At 45.7% G+C, this 25,202-nt stretch overlaps 1 protein-coding gene across 3 annotated transcripts in view; it reads right to left on the reverse strand.

Annotated features, from left to right (window-relative positions):
* Positions 1–25,202, reverse strand: part of LOC139391584 (RNA-binding motif, single-stranded-interacting protein 3-like) — a 345,137-nt gene that overhangs the window by 108,433 nt on the left and 211,502 nt on the right. For all 3 annotated transcript variants that reach the window (XM_071138960.1, XM_071138959.1, XM_071138961.1), the window contains one exon: positions 22,699–22,790. In XM_071138960.1, coding sequence (XP_070995061.1) covers positions 22,699–22,790 — 92 coding nt within the window. The remainder of the gene's footprint in view (positions 1–22,698; positions 22,791–25,202) is intronic.

Consider the following 25,202-nt stretch of genomic DNA (forward strand, 5'->3'; position numbering starts at 1 on the left):
TGCTTATTTGAGCTGTTCTTGCCATAATATGATATTTTACCAAATAGGGCTATCTTCTGTATACCACCCCTACCTTGTCACAACACAACTGATTGTCTCAAATGCATTAAGGAAAGAAATTCCAAAAAGGTACTTATAACAAAGCACACTGTTAATTGAAAAGCATTCCAGGTGACTACCTCATAAAGCTGGTTGAGAAAATGCCAAGAGGGTGCAAAGCTGTCATCAAGGCAAAGGGTGGCTATTTGAAGAATCTAAAATATATTTTGAGTTTAACACTTTTTTAGTTACTATATGTGCTATTTCATAGTTTTAATGTCCACTATTATTCTACAACATAGAAAATAGTAAAAATAAAGAAAAACACTTGAATGAGTAGGTGTTCCAAAGCTTTTGACCAGTAGTATGTATGTATGTGTATATACACCACACACACACGGTATATGTGATGGGATGTATAGAAATTGTGGACAGTGTGTGGATAGAATATGCAGTATATCTGTAGAATACGTAGGGTAGAATAGTATATGTACAGCAATAGTTAAATAGGATGGCCTCGACTAGAATACAGAATTGTACACTGAACAAAAATATAAATGCAACATGTAAAGTGTCGGCCCAATGTTTCATGAGCTGAAATAAAAGATCCCTGAAATGCTCCATACGCAAAAAAAAGAAGCTTATTTCATCCCTGTTAGTGAGCATTTCTCCTTTGCCAAGATAATCCATCCTCCTGACAGGTGTAGAATAAAGAAGCTGATTAAAACAGCATGATCATTACAGGTGCACTTTTTGCCGTGGACAATAAAAATACTAAAATGTGCAGTTTTTGTCACGCAACACAATGCCACAGATGTTTCACGTTTTGAGGGAGCGTGCAATTGGCATGCCGACTGCAGGAATGTCCACCAGAGCGGTTTCCAGAGAATCTAATGTTTATTTCTCTACCATAAGCCACCTCCACACGCGGTGTTCGAGAATTTGGCAGTATATCATTCATTCGCCCAACATCACCTCATGTTTCAGCATGATAATGCACGGCACCATGTCGCAAGGATCTGTACACATTTACTGGAGGCTGAAAACATCCCAGCTCTTCCATGACCTGCATACTCACCAGACATGTAACTCATTAAACATGTTTGGGATGCGACAGCGTGATCCAGTTCCTGCCAACATCCAGCAACTTCACACAGCCATTGACGAGGAGTGGTACACCATTCCTCAGGCCACAATCAACAGCCTGATCACCTCTATGCGAAGGAGATGTGTAGCGCTGCATGAGGAAAACATTGGTCACACCAGATACGGCTGGATTTCTGATCCATGCCCCTACCTTTTCTTAAAGGTATCCGTGACCAACAGATGCATATCTGTATTCCCAGTCGTGTGAAATCCATAGATTAGGGCCTAATGGATTTATTTCAATCGACTCATTTCCTCATATGAACTGTAACTCTGTAAAATCTTTAAAATTGTTGCATCTTGCATTTATATTTTTGTTCAGTATACATACCGTATCAAATTTGTAAAACAGTATGTCTACATTATTAAAGTGACCAGTGTTCCATTAAAATGTTATAGATTAATCTTTACAGCAGGCATATTATTCAGTATGTGGGCACTGTAATTATTTTATGGTTTTATGCTGGTTATATTGTGATATTTCCTCACATAGTATTTATTTCAATTGACCCAATTCCATACCAATGAATCAAAACATTCTCACATATCAATTTCCGACTCACTTTTGTCACATGAAAAGACTATGAAGGATCTGTAGAAGCTGCAGCCACGATGCGGTGCGGCGTATTCGTTACCGGGTAGATCTCACCATTTACATTCCCCTAACCCCCGTGCCTTTCATGCCGGGCCTGCTTTCAATATCAAAGCTGCTTTGGAGAGCCTCGGGTGGAATGATAACACAGAAAAGGAGGATTTAAGTGAGAAACGTAAGATCTTGAAAAGAGATGGGGGGGAGGGGGGAAAAAATGCCATATCAATCCTCCTTTAACTGACACAAACCTTTCCAGAGCGAGTTTAATATGCGGGGAAATCTGAACGTAACGTTTAAGTGTGATAAAACATCGTTATGCGGCTCCATGAAACAGAGCCATAGTTTGGGTTGACAATAGGATCCTTCCCTCAGATAGCGGGATTAGAATGGCATATCACTGTGTGTGTGTGTGTGTGTGTGTTTTTCCTCTGATTTTTCTTCTAAACAAACACAGCAAGCTGTTGGGCATTACTCAAAAGCGGTTTGAGATCACTTGATAGAGTGTGTGCTAGTCACATGCATGCTATGTGTGTTTGTGTGTGTTCATATGTGTGAGTGTGCGAGCGTACACGCGACTGACTACATGATATCACTGTATTGTTTTTCAGCCAATGGGTGAAGTTGAATAATGATAAATAGGAAACCTACGCAGTGGAAGAAGATAAAGTAGATTGAATTTGACAGGTGGTTGATTAAAGGAGAACAACAGTAAGACCTCATTCAACCGAGAGACACTGATCCAAGCGGCGTGAGCTCATGGAAAGACTGAAACAATATTTCCCTTCAAAAAGCAACTTCAAAAATACACAACTTTTTATTTATTTTTAAAGTCGCACTAAGATGGTGATACTTTTTTTGTTGATACGTGAACGTAACTGTTATTTGTGTTATTGTCGTTGTAACGTGTCGTCTGTAAGAGACGTGAGCAAAGATTGTGTTTTATTCTATTCTATTCTTTTCTAAAAACTTTTCTTAAAAAAAACCCCATCCTATTTCATGTACACATCATGCTTATACTGCATCGCTGTGGGCAACACTTCTGTATAAGCTAGGTGATCTCCATCCTCCCAATCCTCATTTACCACAGTGTCAACATCTCCCTGTGAGCCTGTGTGTGTGTGTGTGACCTCTCTGCTGTGTCCTGTGGATAGGGGGTGTAAAGAGAGGAAGCACGCCCTGCCTCTCTCCTCATCACTCACTCCCACACTGTAAACAACACCCTCCAGGTAGTGGCACTGATGAGGGGAGCACCCTGCTAACTAGGGAAGTGCGAGTGGCAGGTGTGTTTGTGTGTGCCCGTGCGTGCATGTGACATGTGCATGTACATGTGAGTCAGTCTATTATGCCTGTGTCCTGGCCTCTTGTGTGTTTAAGGTGTTAAGTGTACGCGTGTATCTGTGAGAGATGGGAGATGGAGAGAACATGCTCTGTCGCCTCAGCCCGACCTCTCACTCACTGTCAGCGGGCTTTCTTCAGTCTACTCTCCCCAGGAGACTTCCAGACAAGACCCACACACAGATAATGACTTGCCCTGATTCCCTCCTCCTTTTCCTCCTCCATTTCTGCAGTTCCACTGCCAGATGAGGTGGGCTGACCACAGAACAGTCCTTGAGCGCCAGACCATTTCCAGGAACCTGCTGGGCAACGCGACAGGTCTGGCGGTATCTGACGTAAGTGACTGGAGTACCTCAGCCCACCATGAAAGGCTTTCTACACCGGGCCACAGAGATAATGATCTACAGATATTTAGAGGCAAGGGGGTGAAACTTTCCAGGCCCTCAAGCAGCTTGTTCTCCCTCTCTTTCGCGGTCTCTCGACTCTCTCTGTGTGTAATGTGAGGGTTTGCCGCAACACGCAGGTAAATGCGGCTTCGTTTTGGGATCAGTGCCTCAATTTTTTTTGTGTGTGGCTTTTTTTTCAAACTGCCTCTGACCGAACGAATCCTCCAGAAGTCTGTCAATCTCTAACACGAACACAAACAGACATGATCTCTGCAGAACCTTCTCAAAGTCAAAGAAGCCGTGTACGGGCAGGCGTTTTGCGAAAAAAAGCTCTACTCAGAGGGAACAAAGTGGACGGAGGCTTTACCCCAGGAGGGGCTTAATGGCACGCTGAAGGCTTTCAAATGGAAGCTTGGCCATGGTAAACAAGCTGAAATGGTGCTGGAAACTTCTGAGCTCAGCGCCGTGCGGCGCCCTAAGTAAACCCACTCCAGAATGACACAATTCTGTTGGCGCGGGCCAAGCTCGCTTGTTCTCAACCACTGCATTACTCATTCAAAACCACAGGCACGCACATGTCACTCCACCCTTCATAGCCTTTTCCTGCAGTCAAATGACCTAGTAACCTCATGGGTGGAATGTTCTTAATATTTGTAATAATTTATAAACATTCATGTTTCTACGTCAAACGGTTTTGTTATATTTCAGTTTGATGTGTATAAAGTGTAATATTGAGATGCAAACTCAAATTGGAATACATTTTCAACTCTATATCTAACATGGTACAGGTGTCTTCTTTTTGTTAAACCCATAACCATGTGTGTGTGTGAGGTGTAAACTTTTGTTTCAAAACAGATTTGCTTAAGACCACCAAGAATCTCTCTGTGTGACCCTGATTAGCCCACTGCAGTAAAAAGGTTAACCACTACGCATAGCATAAACCCTCAACCAAAGCAGCCAATCTATCTCCAGCCACTGTGTCATGCCACCCCTGGACTGGGCATTAGTGACACGGTAAAGTAACAAATGTCATGGTAGGTAGTTACCCTGAACCAGTGTCATTTTCCACGCTGCCATAGTCACGTTTTGCCATCTTTCATTGCATAGCACAGCAGAACATGCTAAATGCTGGTGGAGGCGATATTGTCGACTGCTTGAAATGCGGAAAGAACACTGATAACAACAACAACAAAAAAATAAGGAAAGTTGCGCTAAACACGAGACAACAAACGGATACTTTTTAGAGCTAAAATGCTGGACAGGGGTTTGTAATACCAGCATGACATGCACAAGTGTATCGTAAAGCCAAAAATGGAGTCCAGGACGAGAACGAGGGACACATCAGGACTCCAAGAGCTAGCCAGAGTAATGGAGGAAACATGCCAAAGTGAAACCAAAAACCCAGTGAAACCAAACCGTAGGTTTTTATTTAGACCTGTATACAAACCTGCCTCGTAAAAAAGCTGAAGGGAGCAGCGGCCATTTCCTTGCTAATGGCATTACAGCTCATACGCCTAAACCACTGGGAGCCATCTGCTTTTCCTGTGTTTATGTCTCTCAGGACCCCGTTTAAATATGACGGAAGACGCCAGCGACAGAGCCTGCTTTTAAATCTCTCTTGACTCTCGGTCACTGACTTGCATGTACCAGTCGGTCTGTGTGTGTGTGTGTGCGGGGGAGTTGTGTGTGTGTGTGTGTGCGCGTGTACCAGTCAGTCTGTCTGACAGACTCTGTCATGCCTGGCCTGGTCTTCCAGAATTAGATCAGAGGGATATCCAGTAAAAACTGGCATTTAGATTTCGAGACAGCCTCTGAGGACTGTCGCTGCCTGTTCTGTTCCCTGAGAGAGGAAGAACACTCCCTTCCTTCTGAGCGAGATAAAACGACGACGGCCCAAAGCACAGTTAAAACACGTATGTTTCACTGAAGGCAAAGCTCCTCAGAGTCTGTGATACAACTGAATTCAAATGTGTAATTCTCGAATGAATGCACCAGATGCTCGTAAGCCAAGGCGTGTTCAGTGCAAAAACGGGGTAGTAAAGACACTCAAATGATGTACAGTATAGACTAGAGTTTCGAACATTAAGTACTGCGCAATGTACCAGATGTTCACAAGCCACAAGACATGCTCAGTGCATAAAATAATGCCGTTCCACATTATATCACATACAGTGTACAATAATATACCATTTAGCAGACGCTTTTATCCAAAACGACTTAGTCACACGTGCATTTTTCCACATATGGGTGGTCCCGGGAATCGAACACACCATCCTGGCATAGCAAGCGCCATGCTCTACCAACGGAGCTGTGGAGGACCGCAGAACAAGGTTAGGACCTGTCAGAGAATCAGACGCCCACGGAGCTGTCATGAAGCGTAAGGCTGCGTCACCATCTCTCAAGGGTACAGGATACAGCATCCCCAGTCTCCTCTGCTGTTCTCGAGGGTCAGGAAGCCATGCTATCACAGCAGTGAGAGGCACCATACATTGGACCACTCCTCTGCTTGTGCGAGTGATTGAGACTCCCCAGCTGATTTTGTTAGTACGGGTAAATCCGTGTCGGTCTTTATTTTTTTTTTAAATCCCATTGAGGACTTCATTGGAAATGATACATTATACTTGCCTGTGCTATCTTCTAGGCCATAGTTGACACTAACTGTATTTTTCATCCCCAAAATCTAATCAAATCAAATCTCTGCGTGTGGGAGATCTTGGCGCTCACTCAAGAGGAAATCAGAACCTGCTTGGCATTGCAGCGCAGGCCTAGCTCATTGTTGGTTGGGAATGAGTGACTGGGTCTAGTCCCAGCAATGAGGTCACAGGGACTGCGTGATCCTGACCCATCCGTCAAACAGGCAACTCACACTTGCCTCCCTTTCTCTCTCTTTCTCAATGAAGGGCCCTTTACTGGTTGGCCAGGCTGAGCTAAGCAAGGTCCAGCCCGAGGGCAGCTATTCTCACAACAAGACTCTTAAGATCTAACCGGGCTTTTTCATTTAACTAACACAAATAACGCCAATAGGCTTGTAACCAGTCCACTCAAGGTGTAAAGCAGTAACACTTTGCTATGAAAGCAGTGCTTATCGGCCTTTTCGCCAGGCTAAGTAGAAATGTATCATTTATAGCTGGTACTTAAGGTGTTAAGGCACTCGCAGGGCCACGAAAGACTGAAGACGCACAATCCCAAAAGGCTGTGTACTGCGCTGAACACTTTACACAGGACGGTTATCTGATGGCAGCGTCTTGTCTAAGGGGTAACGGCTGCGTCGCTCTATGGACTCGGGGATTTGAACCCTCAACCTCGGCTGATAATTCTGTGAAGCGCGGCGGTGATGACTGTGCCACTTTGCTGCCCAAATGTCACCCTGCCCTTTCTCTCTCTCCTCTGAAAAGCCTGTCAGAGGGGCCCGGGAGCCCTCGCTAATTACTGTTCCCATTTGTGTGGGGGTGTGTGGGTAGGTCTGAGTGTGCATGTATGTGTATGTGTGTGTGCTCGGTGGCAAAAGACACCGACAGTGCCTGTTTAAAGGTCACAGCAAACTGGTGTATCAGCGAGTGAGAGACACTCTACAGACGCCTTCTATCTACACTACAGATGCCTGCAATCTACACTACAGACACCTGCAATCTACACTACAGAGCACTAACAGAGTGGGATAGGTGCCATAATAGGTGCTAAAATGTGCACTCTGGCAAACAGGGAATTATTAGCTTAGCAATTAAATGACAGATCACATTGCTTATCAAGGAGCTACGTATTACTGTAGATGAGTGGATACCTCATCATAAAAAAAATGAGTGTGTATGTCCGTGTGTGCATGTACTCATGTGCGGGTGTGCATACACATAAGACAAATATAGATCTTAACACGGGCTCCCAACCCCTGCCTCTCCTCCTGCCTCCTCACCTTTCCTGGCTGTGTCGCTCCTTCCTTGTGGTGTCGGCACGGGCACGAGGTGATTTAGACGTTGTTACGTGCGGGGGGAGGCTTGCCGCAAGCAGAGTCAGCAGAATGGCCGCCCTGTTCTGTGCATAGCTCCCTGCTACGTGTCTAATGGCTCCTCGACACGTGGCGCCTCCCTGGGTGAGCTCCACTGTTAATTACTAGAGAGCACCTTCCCCTACTCCTCTCCTCCCTCCAAAAACATACCACTCAGCACAACTTCTCTCCATCTCGCCCTCCTTCATTTCTCTCCTTCCTTCCCTCCCTTGTTCCACTCCCTTCTCCCACTCTCTGCCGCTCTTAAACAGATACTTCGGGATTGTGGCAATGAGACCCCTTTACCTACTACTCAGATGAACTCGTGGATGCCATTTGTATGTCTCTGTGTCCGGTACAAAGGAAGTTAGAGGTAGCTTCGTAAGCCAACGCTAACTAGTGATAGCTAAATGACTGGAAGTCTATGGGTATCTGCTAGCACGCTGGGGAAGTAGATAAAAGGGCCTCATTGCCAAAATCATAAAGTATCCCTTTAACCTCTTGACCCAACACATCGTCTCTAGACCTATAGAATTCATTCAGACACCAAACATTGTCTATAGGAGCCATGTCTATACTGTAGGGCCTATATACTGATCGGGCGGTGGGATAAACATCCTGTTTCATGGGAGCCTCCATGCATCGCTTCCGGGATGGGATAGTCTGGGCGCTCAACTAAACCACAGCCCCATTAAAAGGTTGTTATTGGAATGGGTGCAGTGGAGCGGACGGGGTGTGTGTGTGTGTGTGCATGCATGTGTGTGAGCCATGCTAATGGGGCGTAGAGAGGTGCAGTGATTCTGAGAGGCTATATGGGGTGAGGGGGGGAGGGAGAGAGAGAGAGAGAGAGAGGCGAGGCAAGCGTGAGCAGCCCGTGGCCACAATCAATTACAAAGTGTTGTGCTTCGTGCTCTAATCAGACGCACAAATGTCAGCCAGTTTCCCCAACGCACGCCTCCGTTTGCATCCATTGCTGCGGTGGATAGGAGACTCCACCTCGTGTGTTTTTGATGGCGGGTGAGAGGGAGACTACTAGAGGACAGTGGGAGAGATTGCTGTGGGATTGAGTGGCGCTCACTTGACAGCATTTACTGATGGCTATGCAACGCGCTGAACGATGGCACGCCACAGATCTGTCTACTTCGTAGAGGCTGCGAGGCTCTCTGTTCTGTGTGCGGATCTAGGATCTATCCATATAATCTTATTCATTATGATCTAAAAGGCTAAACTGACCCTAGGCTTTGTGTATACGGGCCCTGGTCATATAACACAACCGTATATACAGAGGTGCTCCATCACATATTTCTCTTCTGCATTTCCAAAATATGTGAAATGATTCCAGAGAACATTTTACATTGTTTAAAAACCTTTTAGATGTAAATTCCGATGTTTAGGGGACCTGTGTGGTTCTGGTACCGGTTACAACTGCCATTTTTGCTTATAAATCGATCTGTGGACACCATAGATCACAATGGCTTGCATTGAGCAATAGCCCTGGTTCCCACAGACAGAATTGTATATTTTATCCACCTGTGTGATGTGGGATGTGAAATCTGAAACCATTTGAAGCTGGGATACAATTTAATTCGCTCTTTCGACTGTCTATCAACTCCTGACTGAACGCTAGCACGTCTGCAATCCTTACATCTTAGCTCAGCAGGAGAGAGTGGTTTCATCACTATAGATTGATTTATAGCCGTTAATCTAAAACAATTCATAGATTTTAAACAGAAAAAAAATGTGGTGGACAAGATTAATACGAGATGAAAGGCGAGTTCCCAAGCTAAAGCTCTGTGTGACGTTCACAGCGATGGGAGACAGACCTTTAGCGAGAGACCTTCAGAAAATTTGCAAATTTTCTCTAACAATAAACATACATGTATTTTAAAGTTATAAGGAAGGTGAAATATTATAGTTAGTGATTATCATTTGATTATACTATATTTAGAAAGTAATTTCAAGCCTAATTCATACAGTTTTGTTTAATAAGAAACACGTCATATTCAATATTTCCATATTTGTATCATATTTGCACTGTTAACTTGGAGCCTGTGTCCTCAAAAGTGACTACACTTCAACAATTTATAGTTATTTTACCAGAATGGTAAGATTTTAACCTTTCTTGGAGTGTGCAGCATTACTAGTTATTTTTTAGAGTCTTCTCAGGATAAAAAGTTACTTTCTTGGGAGGACGTAGATTACATTATAAATTACATGTAGTTACATTTAAGAGTTAATAATTCATGGTGCTTTTAAATTTTTTTGAAGAAGTAGCCTACTGTACTTATTCGCATATGAACGCAATTGAATGTAGTTACCAGGTAACAGATTCAACCTCATTCCTACACACCATAATCATGTGAGGTGTTAAAAGTCCAACAAGGCATATATAATGAATGGCGAGAGAGAGAAAGCGAGATAGAGAAAGGGAGAGAAAGGGAGAAAGACAGAGAGGGAGAGAGACAGAAATGGAGAAAGAGAGAAAGAGAACTTGACACCTGAGGACAGAGGTCTATGAGAATGGCCTCTCTGTATGATCCTGCGGTGCAGAAGAGAGAAGACCGGAAAAGAGGAAGAGAGGAGAAAGAACACACAGCGTAGAGCCAGACGGTTGGAGGGACCGCCACAGCTGCGATAGCGATTAGGGCCCTTATGTATTAAACATACCTTTGTAGAGCAGGGTGAGGAGAGGAAAGGAAAAGAAAAGAGGGAAATGGAAAGGAAGAGAGGGAGGAGGAGGGAGGGACAGTAGCCAGCAGAGCTTCTGACTCATCCCTCTGTCTAAGCGAGAGTAGGTGTGTGTGTGTGTGTGTGTGTGTGTGTGTGTGTGTGTGTGTGTGTGTGTGTGTGTGTGTGTGTGTGTGTGTGTGTGCGTGCGTGCGTGCGTGCGTGCGTGCGTGCGTGTGTGTGTGAGAATGTGTGTCAGGGGAAGTGAAAGCTGCTCCCCTGCAGGTCCAGAGTCTCTGAACGGCCTCCAACACACAGTCATTACAGGCTGACAGGGACACTTATATACCTCCGTCAAACATGTACAGCTCCTTCCTTTCTATTCCTCCGCTAGCTCCTGCACCTCTCACCGCTCCTTCTCTTCCTCTTTCGCACTCTTTTACTCCTCTCCCTCCGGATAGCTAAAACCACTCCAATCTCCCATGACTGACACTATCACAGAGATTCGAAGCTTAGTAGATGGAAGACGATAAGCTGCCGGTAAATAATGAGGCGCTATTCAATCAAAAATGATGCAAAGTTTCAAAGGCTTCTGTTTTTTGCACGTGTGTGTGAAAACAATGTTTACATTATGAACGCCCCCCCAAAATACTCACTGATTATGACAGACAGATGAATTCAAACAGGCTTTTTTCCTTGCGTCGGGAAAGGGTTATTTTGGCTGTATCCCGGACGCCCAGGCCATCTGTTCTAGAGAAGAAGGTATTCATAAGATGTTAACCAGCACAATGCTGAACTTGTCACTTCCCCTCAAGCTGATCTGCTTGATTGGCTGAATGGGATGCTACTGTTTATGCATAATCCGTTCTCGGCTACTGTACATGTATGTGCATTTTAAAATAGCTCAACATGCAGAATATTGCAGTTGCCTGGGCACGTTACAAAGGCGGGACTGCATGATCGTGACACAGGCTGTAGTCAGTCAGTTGGTGTGGCTCAGGTTCAGGGAATTGGGGAAAGATCAGATGTGTTGGTCATTGCCACAGGGAAATAAGGACATGCTCCCCAATAAAAAGGGGATTGCTCCCCCTAGTCAGCCGTGATTTCATAATACTACACTTTTGTAGAACTCTTTTCGGGCCTCTCACATCCTTAGACACATGCCTTCACGGCGATCAAAAACACCCCCCCCCCCCCCCCCCCCCCCCCCCCCAATATCATTCTCCTGTCCATTGTTTTTGTCCATTTACAACCATTGAGACGCTTTTTAACAAAAACCCCTCATTGTTGTATTAACTCTGGAGAGAGGGGATGCCAGAACCAACAGAACCAAAGAAGCCAGAGAGCCAAAGCAACGGGCTTCCAGTAGAAAAGCCACAACACAAACGAGCTCTTGGCAGGGTCCGGAGAAGCAGTATTTTTCCAAAAGTGATTACCTTCTCTCCCTTTTTCCCTCCCTCCCGCCGACAAGCTGTTCCCCTGGCAGCTGTTTCTACTATGCGGATACCCAGGCACGAGGCGGAGCAAGGGGAGCTGGTTCAGGAACCCTCCACATGCAAATCGCATGGAAAACTGTCAGGGCTTTTCTCTGGGGGGGGGGGGGGGGGCACCCTTTCCAAGGCCATGAAACAGAGCCTGATTAGCGCTCCACGCCAGTGTCAAACCTCCGGAAACCAACATCGGCTTTGGAGAGGGAGTCTTTGTTGGAGCCCCTACTGTTCAAACGCCAGGCATGTTGTAGTTGTGTGTTCATAGTGATTCTCCAGGTGTAAGCCCTCCTGGTTGACTACCTCAAAGCTGGGAGATGTTACACTGAATGTATACAATGAGTGGCATTATAGACACAGCTGAAGACGTCAAACCCCATAGGTTATTAACAATGGAGCGAGCTGTAGATCTGCCACAGCTGGGTCGGAATGGTGAAATATTGTGAACAAAAGCTGTGTTAAAAGACAACATTTGAGAGCCAACCGTATAAGCAAATACAGTAATACTAATGCAAATATGTAGTACTGCAATATACCATTATGTACAGACAAAATCTCTTGTATACCTCCGGTGAGTCAGATATGACCAGGGGTCACTAGACAGCACACAAACAGATCATAATCCTCTTTCGTAATTGGACACATGAGAAATGTTGTCAATGACCAATGAGACAGAAGCAGATGGCAACACAGGCGAAATCAACCCTTCTACTCTACCCGGTCTCTTACAGCGATACGCCAAAGGCAGCGATCGAGACATTATTTAAAACTCCACCAACCACCCCTCATTCAACGTGAAAAATATCTCTCAACTCCTATCAAAGAACCTTCTTCCTCTGAGACCCCCCACTGAGCGCACCCACTAAGAGCTCCACCCCCCCCCTCCTCGCCGACCCCATATCCTCTCAGGCCCCTAATGCACAGCCAACGAGATTATCCCTGTTGATGTAGGCCTTGAATTGCTCACGTTATGACTTGATTGGCCAATAATTCGATTGGAGGCACATTTATACTTCCTCTGGATCTCTCAGACCCCACCCTCTCTCTTTCGCTCTACTCTCTACTCTCTCTCTGCTCCCTCCCTCTCTCTCAAGGCAACACTGTGCCATCAGCTAGCTATCGAAGCAGGTGTGACCATTTCCATGGAGATTGATGAACCACTCTATCAGGAAAAGGAGTCAGATCCGGATACAACAACCGCACAGTTTCTCACAAAGCCCTTTTTTGCATTTTTCATTCAATTGCCAATGCTTTTTGTAAACATCCACATTCTTGCTTTTAGCTAAAAACCTGTTAGGGAATACTATATGCCTGTCGTCATGGCGAATATTAAACAAGGTTACAGCTTGCAACACCGTCCAAGCTGCGCCTGTAGATTCGAGCAGAGCCAGGCCAGATGGGGGATCATGTGACGTACTGAAGGGGTGTTCATCAGGCAGAGGATGAGCTCTGTGTGCAGCATCCACTCAATCTGCCTCAAAAGGGTGGCGAGGGAGGGATCCAATATTCAAGATGGCAACGGCTCCCAACCTACCGTCTGTTCCAGATCTTTCTTATAGGGAACTTCGGGTCAGGGAACGTCCCTGGCTTGACTCGGGAAGATCCTTGAATCTTTCTTCTCTTCTAACACAGTCCTGGGGCAGCACACCTTCAACAGGCCTCGGGTTATCCAGTATTCGCAAAATACAAAAGTACCCCAGAAGGCCGTTTGGCGAACATTTCCTACGCAACTGATTTGTTCACACAAGGGAGCTAGCAGAAGTAACGTCAAAGCCTTAGGGTTTCCTGTTTGAGTATCATGTTCTGTAAATGTATATTATTTGACAATCGGATGTAAACATCGTCGTCAGACTGGCTAGGAAGGAAAAGAGCATTAACCATTGTACGAGGCGCAAACAGCCGGAAATATTTAACGGTTTAGAGTCAGATTACACAACATGGAACCTAAAGACGTGATACTATTTGACGGCTTGCTTCATAATGCATTTGATAGTTAGCGTGTTCTTCCATCGGTTATTGCAGGAGGCATCTGTGTGAACGTCACATCCCAGCAGAGAGAGAGAGAGAGAGAGAGAAAGCCAGATAGGATGCTCCTTGTGCATAAATCTGTCTCTCTCTGTGTCTCTGTCTCTCTCTGTAGTTGATGGCATGTCTGGTTCTCTCGTCTTGTCTACTGTTTTCGCCATTACTTCTTCAGTTGTCAGACTCCCAAAGACTAGCCATCTGGTTTCAATCAGGTCTGCTCTGCACCAAACATAACGACACAGGGACAACACAGACATGTAGCCGTGTAAACACAAACACGGAGGACTTGATGAGCACACAACACAGAAACACTGGAGGAATCACACACACACACAGGACAAAATTATATAAATCACAAAACTACAAAGACAAAATACTAAGATAACACCAGAGGGGATGATGCAACTTAGATAAGACTACTGACTACTGCAAAGACAACTCTAACTAAAAGATAACATTTAAGATAGCATGACGATTATACTAGGTGTTGCAACACAAAGCCATTGCCTTGATTGCAAGACGATAACGCACGGACAACAAAGAGATAGCACTAACATCAAAGAGATAGCACTAACATCAAAAGAGATAACACTAAGACAACATAGCGAAAGTACAAAGACAATGCCATGATAACAGTGGCACAAGCACGGGCGGCGCAACACAAGCATAGCACACAGACCAAACACGAGAAGCCAGACACAATAAACGCGGTACAGGAGGAGCACCCTTAGCACAGGAAGCTAGAAGTGAGTGAGACATAACCAAGGCAAAGACATAACAGACTCATCACAGGCGACAACTCTGCAGCAAATTACAGACGACAGAACGCAGACAAAATATTGACACAATGCAGAGGCGGAGAGAACACATTTAAACAGCAGACACCCCCACGCACATCACAGATTTGGAGGGGGGAGGGGGAGGTGAAAGAATCACAGCCAAGCCATGTGAGCAACCTTCAAACATAAGTGGATCATCGAGGGAGAGGGAACTATGGTGATTGACGTGTAAATGTGTATATTTCCTTGAAAATGTCATTAAGTCAACAAGCGAACTCATTGAACTAGATGAATGTGAACATACTCAAAACGCTATGTCTAAGAAGAGTTAAATGTGCATATTTCCCAGTGATTTTACAAGCACACACAGCCGAACATGCATCATCCACCCAGATCCACACAGGGCTCAAGGTTAACAGCCCCGGAGGAGGGCTCGGTCTGTTTTCAGGATGTGCTGATGTACAGTATGTTATGTAGGGTAAACAACCCCGGACAGCAAAATGTGGTGTGGAGGAATCACCCCGCAGATGGTGATAATTTCTACCCCGAGTATCTGGCCTGCCCCCGTGGTCTCTGAACTGCTGACTGGCTCTCACTCTGCTCTGACTGAGGCCCTGGAGACAGCTTCATATGTGAACTCTGAAGAGACCCCCTCATCACACACACGTATGCGTGCACACACATGAACGCAAGCATGCACACACGCACGCACACACCTCCCCTGCTCAATAACCAGCAGTCAGTCGACATGCGTCTGCTGGGACAGAGGTTCATTAAGGGCAGCTCCTGGGTGAGTCTGGTTTCCTGGTCGACCTTGACTTTGGGGACCTGAGAGAGTAGAGTGACTCCCTCACGTTTTTCCTTCTTTTTTCCCCCCCAGAGAGATGAAAACTCAAAGGCTAATTTCATCCCGAAGATGCAGATTTTACATTCACTGCTCTCTTCTTTTTTTTGTTGTTGTTGACCTTTCACCCCCCACTCGGAGACCACTAGCAGAGATTGGACAGACACACCGCCACACACAGTGACATTCAGATGGAGGGGGAAAAAACGGCATTGCCAAAGCCAGAGAGCCAGAGCCCACTACTTCCTCAGTTCCCTCTCCCTCATTAGTCTGAATTGGAGACATGGGTGTCACAGTTCCCCATCCATCAACAGTCACTAGGCAGCCTCTGGCTGATGCGTGGGCCTTTTGACATGGCCAGAGCTCTATTCTGCTCTGTCTCAGAGTCCACCTACAGTACAGCCCCTACCAATATGATGGAAACTGTCAGTCTAATTTAACATGGCATGCCTGCACAATTCATTAGGGGCCTGCAGAGAGAGAACATGAGAGAGAACGAGAGAGAGAGAGAACCAGAGAGAGAGAGACAGACAGAGACAGCGAGAACCAGAGAGCGAGCGAGAGAGGGTGATGGTGGGGGGGGGGGGGGGGGGGACAGATGGCCAAAAAGAGACAGAGACAGACAGTGACGAACCGGTGACGGCCAGACTGTCACGGGATGAGAAGGACAAACCCGACCATGAGCCTCACTCCTGCGTGATTAGTCTCTCGTTAATGGCCAGGCACGTAACACGGTCGGCACTATTTGTTTGTGTTACCATCGGCAGCCAGTCGGAAGTCCAAACAGACTGTGCAGCAGCTCCCAGAATTAGCATTACATCTTAATTACGTTGAGAGGCTTTCTCAGCGCGGTAGAAATGTAAACTCACGCAGACAGGAGCTTTAAGCCCTGAATATGTAACTGTGCTATGGTGGGAGGGTACCTTAATCGTGTTACATTTGAGAGTGAATTAAACATAGCCTGGCTAGTGGCGCTTTCGTTCATCTACTGTGTGTGTGTGTGTGTGTTACACAGTAAGGCGGTGGATTAATGTGTGTTTAGAAAGAAGAACCTACAGATGAATTACCCCTAGAAATGTTACCTCACGCATACATTCTATGTTATTCTCTCCATCTAAATGTATGGAAGCTTAATTCATACATTATGACAGCATAGCGCTATAACAATGAAAAAAAAGTGATAGCATGATGTGGCTTATCTAATAAACGAAATAAGCCACGTGTGTGTGTGAACGTGAAAATAACCTGCTTCAGGGACAGGCTCGTCATTCAATGTCATTTGGATTCCCTTAGCTTTAAATAGCTCCTACTACTTCACTGCATGGTTTAGGTTGGCACTCGTGGTACTTTCCTGCTGGTTCGGTCGGAGGGGAAACTCACAGTTCACCGTTTCCAGGCTGTAAGGGGAAATTGCCCTCTCATGCCTCGTGAAGGATGACAAGTAGAGGAAAATGACATGGTCAAGGAGTAGTCTCCTTTACATATGTGTGGAAACGGCAAAATGGTAGGCCGTCCACCACACAGAATTTTAAGAAAACACATGGTCAAGAAGTCTCTCCTCTCCTTTAAAATTCTGTTGATACGCCGAAGTCCACCCACCACACAGAATACTAAGAAGACCGTCAGTTGGGAGTGCGAAACCTCCAGTGATAAGAATGTCTACAAGGGAGCTGTTAGTGGAGCGTAGATTTAAACATATCTATAATGTGTATAGTCAGGGCCGTGCATGCTGGCAGAGAGGGTAGGACGAGGGAGGGGTAGGGAGGAGGGCCGGAGATTGCTGGCAGCGAGGAATCTAATCCCCGAGTTAATTGGTATGACTGATGAAGACAAATTGAAATGGGGCAACTGAATCAGTGGCTCGCACGGAAGGCCTGGGCTGGGAGAGAGCTTAAAGCTCTCTACTGCAGCCACATCCGCCTACCAAGCCCACAACATACTCCCATCAAAGGAACAAACACACAAGTGTGTGTGTAGGTCCGGACTACTGCGACGCAGTGCCTTAGACCGCTGCGCCACTCGGGATAATAATAATAACTAAATGACTGTTGGGAATTACAATATGCATAGAAATGCAGTAAATGAGCTTCAGCTAAAAATGTTCGGACCTCAACCTCACTAAACCTCTGAGCCCCTGACATGAGCCATTTTCTCTGACAATCTGTAAGTAATATGTTGCTAAGTAGATTGCTGTTCCGCAATTTAGACGTAAAATGTACAGATTACAGTGTAGGTAAAACTGCTAACACCATGAAGGCATAACAATACACCGATTTTAAACACCATCCAGCTTTGTCCAGCATCGCTTCAATTGAAGACACGTTCTGAGCATCGCTGTCCTTTCTTTGACCAAATGGGTAAACTAATGCAAAGTGCTGCTTCGTCGGGTCTGTCTGCGGTGGTGGAATCAGGGTCCTTTGAAATGGCTCTCCCTCAGTCTGGTAGTGGACACAGATCAATTGAGGGATTAAGGGAGGGGCTTGACACAGTTACCACATCAAAGGGATTTGAATAACTGCATACGGTGGCCATTGTTGAGTCTGAAAAGCCGTATTTATATGTATTTATATTTGCTTCAAAGCGACGCAATGGCAGCATTGAGCATATTGAGGCTGGCCTTCACTCCTTTTGAAATACACCGTTTTGGGCTCAGGGCCACTGCTAGGCAATTTGGTAACAAAATAGACAGCTATTCACTGAATAAAACCCCAATGTTACTTTAATTAGAATACTATTCGTCTTTGTTCGTAGTGCCATTAAAACTACAGATAGGATCGTATAATGAATTGAATTACAAAGCAGAGTCACGACAAACTCTAACAAACAGTAACAAAATTAAAAATAAATCCCATATCAATTTAAAGTCTTTCTCTGTGTATTGGGATGGTGATGTATGCCAATGTCCATTAAAGGTTACTGTAACTCTCGCTCCCCTAGAGGGAGTGTGGCAGACCAGACATTCTCTCCCTCTGATAAGTTTGTAACTTTGTTCATTAGTGCTGGCCTGTCTCCTGCTGCAGCTGGCTGTCTGTGGTGACACGGTCTCTGCCAAACCCCTCTCTCTCCCACTCTCCCCCTCTCCTTCTCGCTCTCTCTCTCTCTGCACGTCTCCAAGCTGCTCTGTGAAATAATTTACCGCACGCCGCGCTCCTCCGTATGATTGAAGCGTAATTAGAGCGCAGAGACGGTGCGAGCCAATGACGGGGCACGGTATTGGGAGCTAGTCAGATGGTCCTTCTCACTCGCGCTGGTTTTGCCCTTCAAAAGTATCACTTCGGGAAAGGGAGGGTCGAGAGGCGCGCTGCCGCAAAGGTGAGGCTTCGCAATAGGCGTCTATGCAACGCATGCACGTAGAGAGATAAAGAGAGAGGAATATACATGTGTAGGGGAACCTAGGGAGGCTTCGCAGAATCCCATACACTCAGTGATACTGTCATACTGTCACGAGGGGGAGAAACGTATAGTATAAACTAAAGGAGGAATGGGTTGATAAGGATACAAGAATATGCAACTATATGGCGTATTCAAAGAGCGGCTGTGACAGGCGGACACATACGGAGCGGAGGAACTAGAAAACGTCTCTACTAGGCTACACCATAATCTCTATGACACCCCCAGTCTCGATGGCGCCACACCGGCAAATGTGCTTATTACGACTATCTTCTGGCTGACACCATTATGCTTTATGAAAAACACAGTTCCCAAAACAGCTCGCAATGTCTTGCTGAAATGGCATCATATTCAAGGTGGGATAACACGAACTGCAGAGAGGGACGGGTCCTGAACCAGCATCTGTATCCTTTAGTCCAGCCAATTATCCTTTCTTTCTGAATAGATTCCCACTGCCCGAGAAGAAGCCAAAGTTGACCTCAGCCTGTGGTGCAGGGCGGCTATGCTAAGCGAACCTAGCTATTCTCAGCCACACCAACAACAGCGTCAACCATCCGTTTGATTGGAGTCCAGAGGTCACCCCTTCGTCTCGTTGAATTGTAAAGGTGGCGTCAGTGCAGGAACTGTGTCAAAGAAATCACCCTTAAAAGGATAATAGGGTAATAATGAAAATCATACCACCGCTGACTGCCCAGACCACCCACAGGGAGCTTCCTCGCTGTTTGTATGAATATAAATGCAATATTGAAATTTCCCCTGAGAGATAGGAATGTCAATCTCCGTTATTCTACGTTTATTGGGCTGTTGCCCTGACCGAAGCCCAAACCTTACCGTAGCAATTCCATGGGCCCTTAAATGTCCAAACAGCGAACAGAGACAGCTGCCTGATGGGCCAGATATTTCCCCCTCACTCTAATGTGGACAGAAAGTGAAGAACGAGCAGAGACAGAGAGGGTGAACAGCCCGGAGTTAGAGAGGGTAAAACTCAACCTAACGCTGAGTCTCTACTTTTATCCAATGTATAAAAATAAAAAAAACGATTTCAAATGTTGCTAAATAAGACCGATTTGAGACGGTCGGTCACATATGACATGTCAATAACAACCCCGATAACACCCTCCACATCCAAATGAACCCGAGGCTCTCATTTTGGGCTTTTAAAAAAAGTTGTTATTTTCTCCTGCGTTCCGATTTGCCTCTGCTATTACTGGAGAATAAACATGGTAATGTTTGTTAGCTCAGGAGGCAGTGATTTGAGATTGAATACAAGGTGAATCTAAATATGTATGTCAAGGGAGTGTGACGTGTAAATATCCGTGTGATGTTGGGGACCCTATGGCTAATCTGGGCTGGTTCAGGTAGCTTGGCGAGAGAGAGAAAGGGAGAGCTTTGTTTTCATCTCGGCAAGCACAAGACAAACAAAGACAAAGGTAGGGAGATCATTTCCATAAAGACTGGGTTGTTGTCTGAGAGCTAGCAGCTGTCAGGTGGAATTGCTTCTCCGACACTACCACCACAATCGAGGGCGCTCACCCCATAATTCAGTGTGATTGGCTCAAGGGGAAAATGGCAGCCTGTGGAGAGTTGAGGAGGAGAGCACTTTGACAGGAATGCATCTTCGATGGGAGAAGCGGACCGATTACTTGTTATCATTCTGTCTCTTTTAATGTCAGTCTTCGCACGGTGAGAAAAAGCATTCCACACGCAGTGACATGGAGAATGAAGTCTTCAGCTAGGACCCCCCCCCCCCCCCCCCACTCCCCACCGATGAACACACACACACACAGACGCACGCACAAACACTTGCACGCACACACACGCTCGCCCAAGCTGCTGCTTTGTAGGTGACTGACAGCGAGGGAGGCACAAGGAAGTGTCCTTCAGGTACCTCAATTATGGTTCTTAACCTCCCTCATGCTGTCACAGTCCCCAAGGGGGAGGAGGAAATAAAAGGAAGCCAATGTTTCACATTTCCTTGGTATTACCAATTCAGAGGGGGGGACATCCAGACAAAAAGGAGAAGGAAGAAGAAATAAAGACCCATTTCTCCACCTTTCTCTTACCTTCTTCTCTTCCCTCCCTCGCAGCCGTGTTTAAAATAAGGCACCTCAATAAAAGCCTTTTAATGGCACCGCGGCGGGAAAAGAAGGCGCAACTTGATTACTCCGACGGTTTTATTTAACGAGCTCAAAGCCTCTGGCTCTGACTCGCAATTCCGTTTATTACTTTGTTGCTGGAGATCTACGTGACAAAAATGGAGCCTCGGGGCGTGGAGAATGAAGAGAATGAGCCCCAGCATGACCGTGTTCAGTCATCGGGGTGGCAGCCATCGCCACAATGATTTACACCTGCAGGATGTGATGGTAATGCTCACCTGGGTTCCTGTTTGATGACTCTGGCGGCAACCAACCGGTGTTTCAATGTCACAGCTACAGACTGCCACGTTAATTACGGGTGGGACTAAATTGCCCTTGTTGAATGTATGGCTGGCAAACACATGGTAGACGGGAGTGTGTTTGTGTGAGAGAGACACAAAGGGAAAGAGATGGAGCGAGACAGAGAGACAGCGAGCAAGTAGAAGAGAGACTAAGTAAACAGAGATACAGAGACTCAATAAAACTAAACGACTTAATGTCTCTCAGACGTGGGATAAAAAGGCAGTAGTAGAGAATGCCTGACATTAATTCATGTGGCCTGAAATATTCAAGAGTACGTTCACTTACACACAAACTCTGTAAAAAGGCCAGCTGTTTTATATTGGGACAAAAGCCAACTCCTGGGAATGTTGACTGACAACAGAAAGCAATACAAAGAAAGGTTTTAAATGAAATATGGAAAAAGCATACACCCTAATCTGTATTCTGTGTGTGTGGCCTCCTATAAATATTAGAGGAAGGACAGACACCTTGTGAAGAGAGGAAATGGGTAAATTGTGCATTTGAGGATATAATTTCCCTTCTAGCTGCTACTCCCATTATATTCCATCACAATAATGGGGGTATCATCTTCATCATAATTTCTAGCATCATTATCCTCACCATCATCATTATTGGAATAGTGAACAAAAATCGAAGTCTCTCTCTCATCTTCCTCCTCATCATCACCACCACAGTTCCAATCAGCACCAATGCCAGCAGCATCAGTACACGTTAAACGTCTGATTAATGTTCAATTAAGCCTCTAGTTACCTGGTCTTATGGTATGGCCATTCACTCTCTCAAGCTGTGGAGCTCACTGGGGTCTCATGTTCCAGCTCCTCTCACCTGCTTCCACTTTCACATCAAAGAGCACATGACAGGCGGCTATGCCCACTGCAACCAGAGCACAGCCTAATTGACAGTGTCCACCACATGGCACCTGGTGATTCTCTCCCAGACCATGCAACTGTAAAAGCCCATATTCAGTAATGAGCGAGCTGACCTTGTATAAGCAATAAGGCCCTAGGTGTGGTATATGGCCAATATACCACGGCTTAGGGCCGTTCTTACGCACGATGCCTGGATACAGCCCATATACCACAAACCCCTGAGGTGCCATATTGCTATTATAAACTGGTTACCAATGTAATTAGACACGTAATTATATTTTTTTTGTCATACCAAAGGTATACTGTCTGATATACCACAGCTTTCAGCCAATCAGCATTCAGGGCTCAAACCACCCGGTTGACAATGTAGTGTATGCAATGGGTGTAAGTCATCGAAGGACTCTGTAAAATGTGTTTATTGAGCAAAGCCATTCCACTAAGGGGGATGCCTGAGGAATGTGCTTGGCCTAGCGTAGGTGGGGGTGACGCTAAGTTGATGACATGCTAACAGTTCCTAACCTTGGCTATTTGAGCCTGGCCTAGAATATCATATATGGTGGTGATGCTAACATGCTAACGCCTTATCTTGGCTATTTGAGTCTGGTCTATATTAGTGTAGGGTGGCGCTTAACATTCTAGCAGCTCCTTAACTTGGCTATTTGAGCCTGGCCTATATTAGCGTAATATAGCAGCGATGCTAACGTGCTAACAGTTCTTACCTTGGCCATTTGAGCCTGCACCCCGGTGGCTTTGAGAGACGACACCGCCTTCTGTGCTGCAGCCGGGCTATCAAAGTCCACAAAGCCATATCCTGAAGGGAAAGAGAGAAGGAGAGAATGATGGAGAATGCAGGTGGAGTTCTTAGACGGCGAGAGAGAGTGACAGGGCTTGGTAATTGTAGCAGTAATAGAGGGGTAATATGACCAGAGAGGCTGCCAGTTCTCATATCTTGTAAGCACTACGTCGCTTAATAATTAGCGCCACTGACGTTCATATGGGGATGCTTAGGAATGCTAATTAGGAGCATTCATGAACAGTTTAGCAATAACAAACCAAGCCGGTGAGCCACTTGAATGAAGGAATCTACACCGGTAGTTTAAAGTCCTACAGTACAGTCTACATTATACAGTGCTACATTTGTTAAGAACCTTTTTCCAGCAAAACTATACAAAGAATCACAACAATGCACAGATATAAAGTATATACACAAACATGCCAATCATTTCTTTAAAAAAACAACAACCTGCCTATCGATTCTTCTAATGAAAGGAATTCCCCTCAAAACAACAACACCTTCAACCCCTTGATATTTGAAGTGACTGACATTGGCCATCAAGCTCCTCACAACAACAGCCCATTAGCACAGAGAGAGCCATTTTCATTTCGCAGGGTTTTTAATTTTCTCCCCGGCAAAACAGAATCTCTCAAAGGTTGACGCCGTCGTACAAGAGCCTTCGTTCATTCCCTTGTTTTTTTTTCTTCAACTCTCCCACCCCCTCTGGAAATTCATCAGTGGTGAAAAGGCGGGAATGAAATCTGCAGCTGTGATTTATGAGTTATTGTGATCCCGACATTCCCGGGGATGTATCAGCGGCGGGGTCGCGTCGGTGTTAATTAAAATTTGGTGCCGGATTAAAAGCAGTCAATGGTGGCCTCTGATCCACTGTTTCACAAGGAAAGTGTAATTAGAAAGGGATAATGGGGGGAGCCGGGCCGAGCTGGTGTGGCTCCCCTCTACACACTCACACACACCCACACGGGTGCGCACGCACACAGATGCGTGTGTCTGGACTTCCCTGCATTCGATAGAGGTAAAGGAGCGTGAAATAATGTGGCAGAACGGAATTGAGCTCACGTCTGATTAACAACAGGGTGGTAAAATGAAGGAGAAGAACTGACAAATGTTAATTCGGAAACACTACTGTAAGAGCTGGAGGTGAAATAAGGTTGAATTAAATCATATTGCCAAAACTGATCTAGTTGTTCTACTTAGCTGAGATGCAGTTAATCGGTATATAAATATATTATTCAAGAGGTGAATGGTGAAGTATAAAACATAATCTTTTCAGGACATCCCTTCAAAGGAATGCTCGTTGGAACAGGAAGGGGATTTGAGAAAGAGATTGTTGACCTACTTTCAGCAGAGATAGGAGAGTAATTCTTCCTCAGAGTAGCGATTACCTGTATGGCACTGGAAAGTCACCGTGGTCGGCTCCATTCAGAGACCAAGGCTAAAAGGCCACGGCACTACGGCGCGACCTCAAACGATCAAATGACCCGTGAATACCAAACACAAGCCTTGACAGAGAGTGTTCAACTGAATCCAGTTGCAGGAGTCTGGAGAGGACAATGTAGGTCAAGACAAGAGAGTTCAATATGACAGACAGTGAACCACTCAATAACTGGAGTTACAGTATGCATGTCTAACATGGTACAGTGCAGACAGTATTTTGTTTGGAAGCCGAAAGCCAAGACTGTTTGGGTTCCTGCATACATATAGTCATCCCACGAGAGTAATTTGGCCAGTACAAAACACTTGCAGGACACCTACAGCACCCAATGTAACAGGAAGGCCAAAAAGATCATGAAGGACATGAACCACCCGAGCCACAGCCTGTTCACTCCGCTATCATCAAGAAGGCGAGGTCTTATTAATAACAAACTCGTATGTAGTCTGTAAATATAAATAAAATGTGAAATCACAAAGCTGATTTACCCCCTTTTTCTCACAATTTCAAATATGATCTTGTCTCATCACTGCAACCCCCAATGGGCTCGGGAGAGGTGAAGGTCAAGTCATGCGTCCTCCGAAACATGACCCGCCAAACTGCGCTCCTTAACACCCGCTCACTTAACCCGGAAGCCAGCTGCACTCATGTTTCGGAGGAAACACTGCTCAACTGACAACTGAAGTCAACCTGCAGGCGCCCAGCCCGCCACAAGGAGTCGCTAGAGCGCAATGAGCCAAGTAAAGCCTCCCCCAGCCAAAACCTCCGCCACCCCGGACGACACTGGGCTAATTGTGCGCCGCACTATGGGACACCCGGTCAAGGCCGGTTGTGACACAGCCTGGGATTGAACTGTAGTCTGTAGTGACGCCTCAAGCACTGCGATGCAGTGCCTTAGACCGCTGCACCACTCAGGAGGCCATCACAAAGCTGTTTAGACACAGAGAAAATACAGACTCATGATTGGTTGAGATAATGAGGGGGCTCGCGAGAAA

This window comes from Oncorhynchus clarkii, chromosome 32 (assembly GCF_045791955.1).
Source record: "Oncorhynchus clarkii lewisi isolate Uvic-CL-2024 chromosome 32, UVic_Ocla_1.0, whole genome shotgun sequence".
NCBI lineage: Eukaryota > Metazoa > Chordata > Actinopteri > Salmoniformes > Salmonidae > Oncorhynchus > Oncorhynchus clarkii.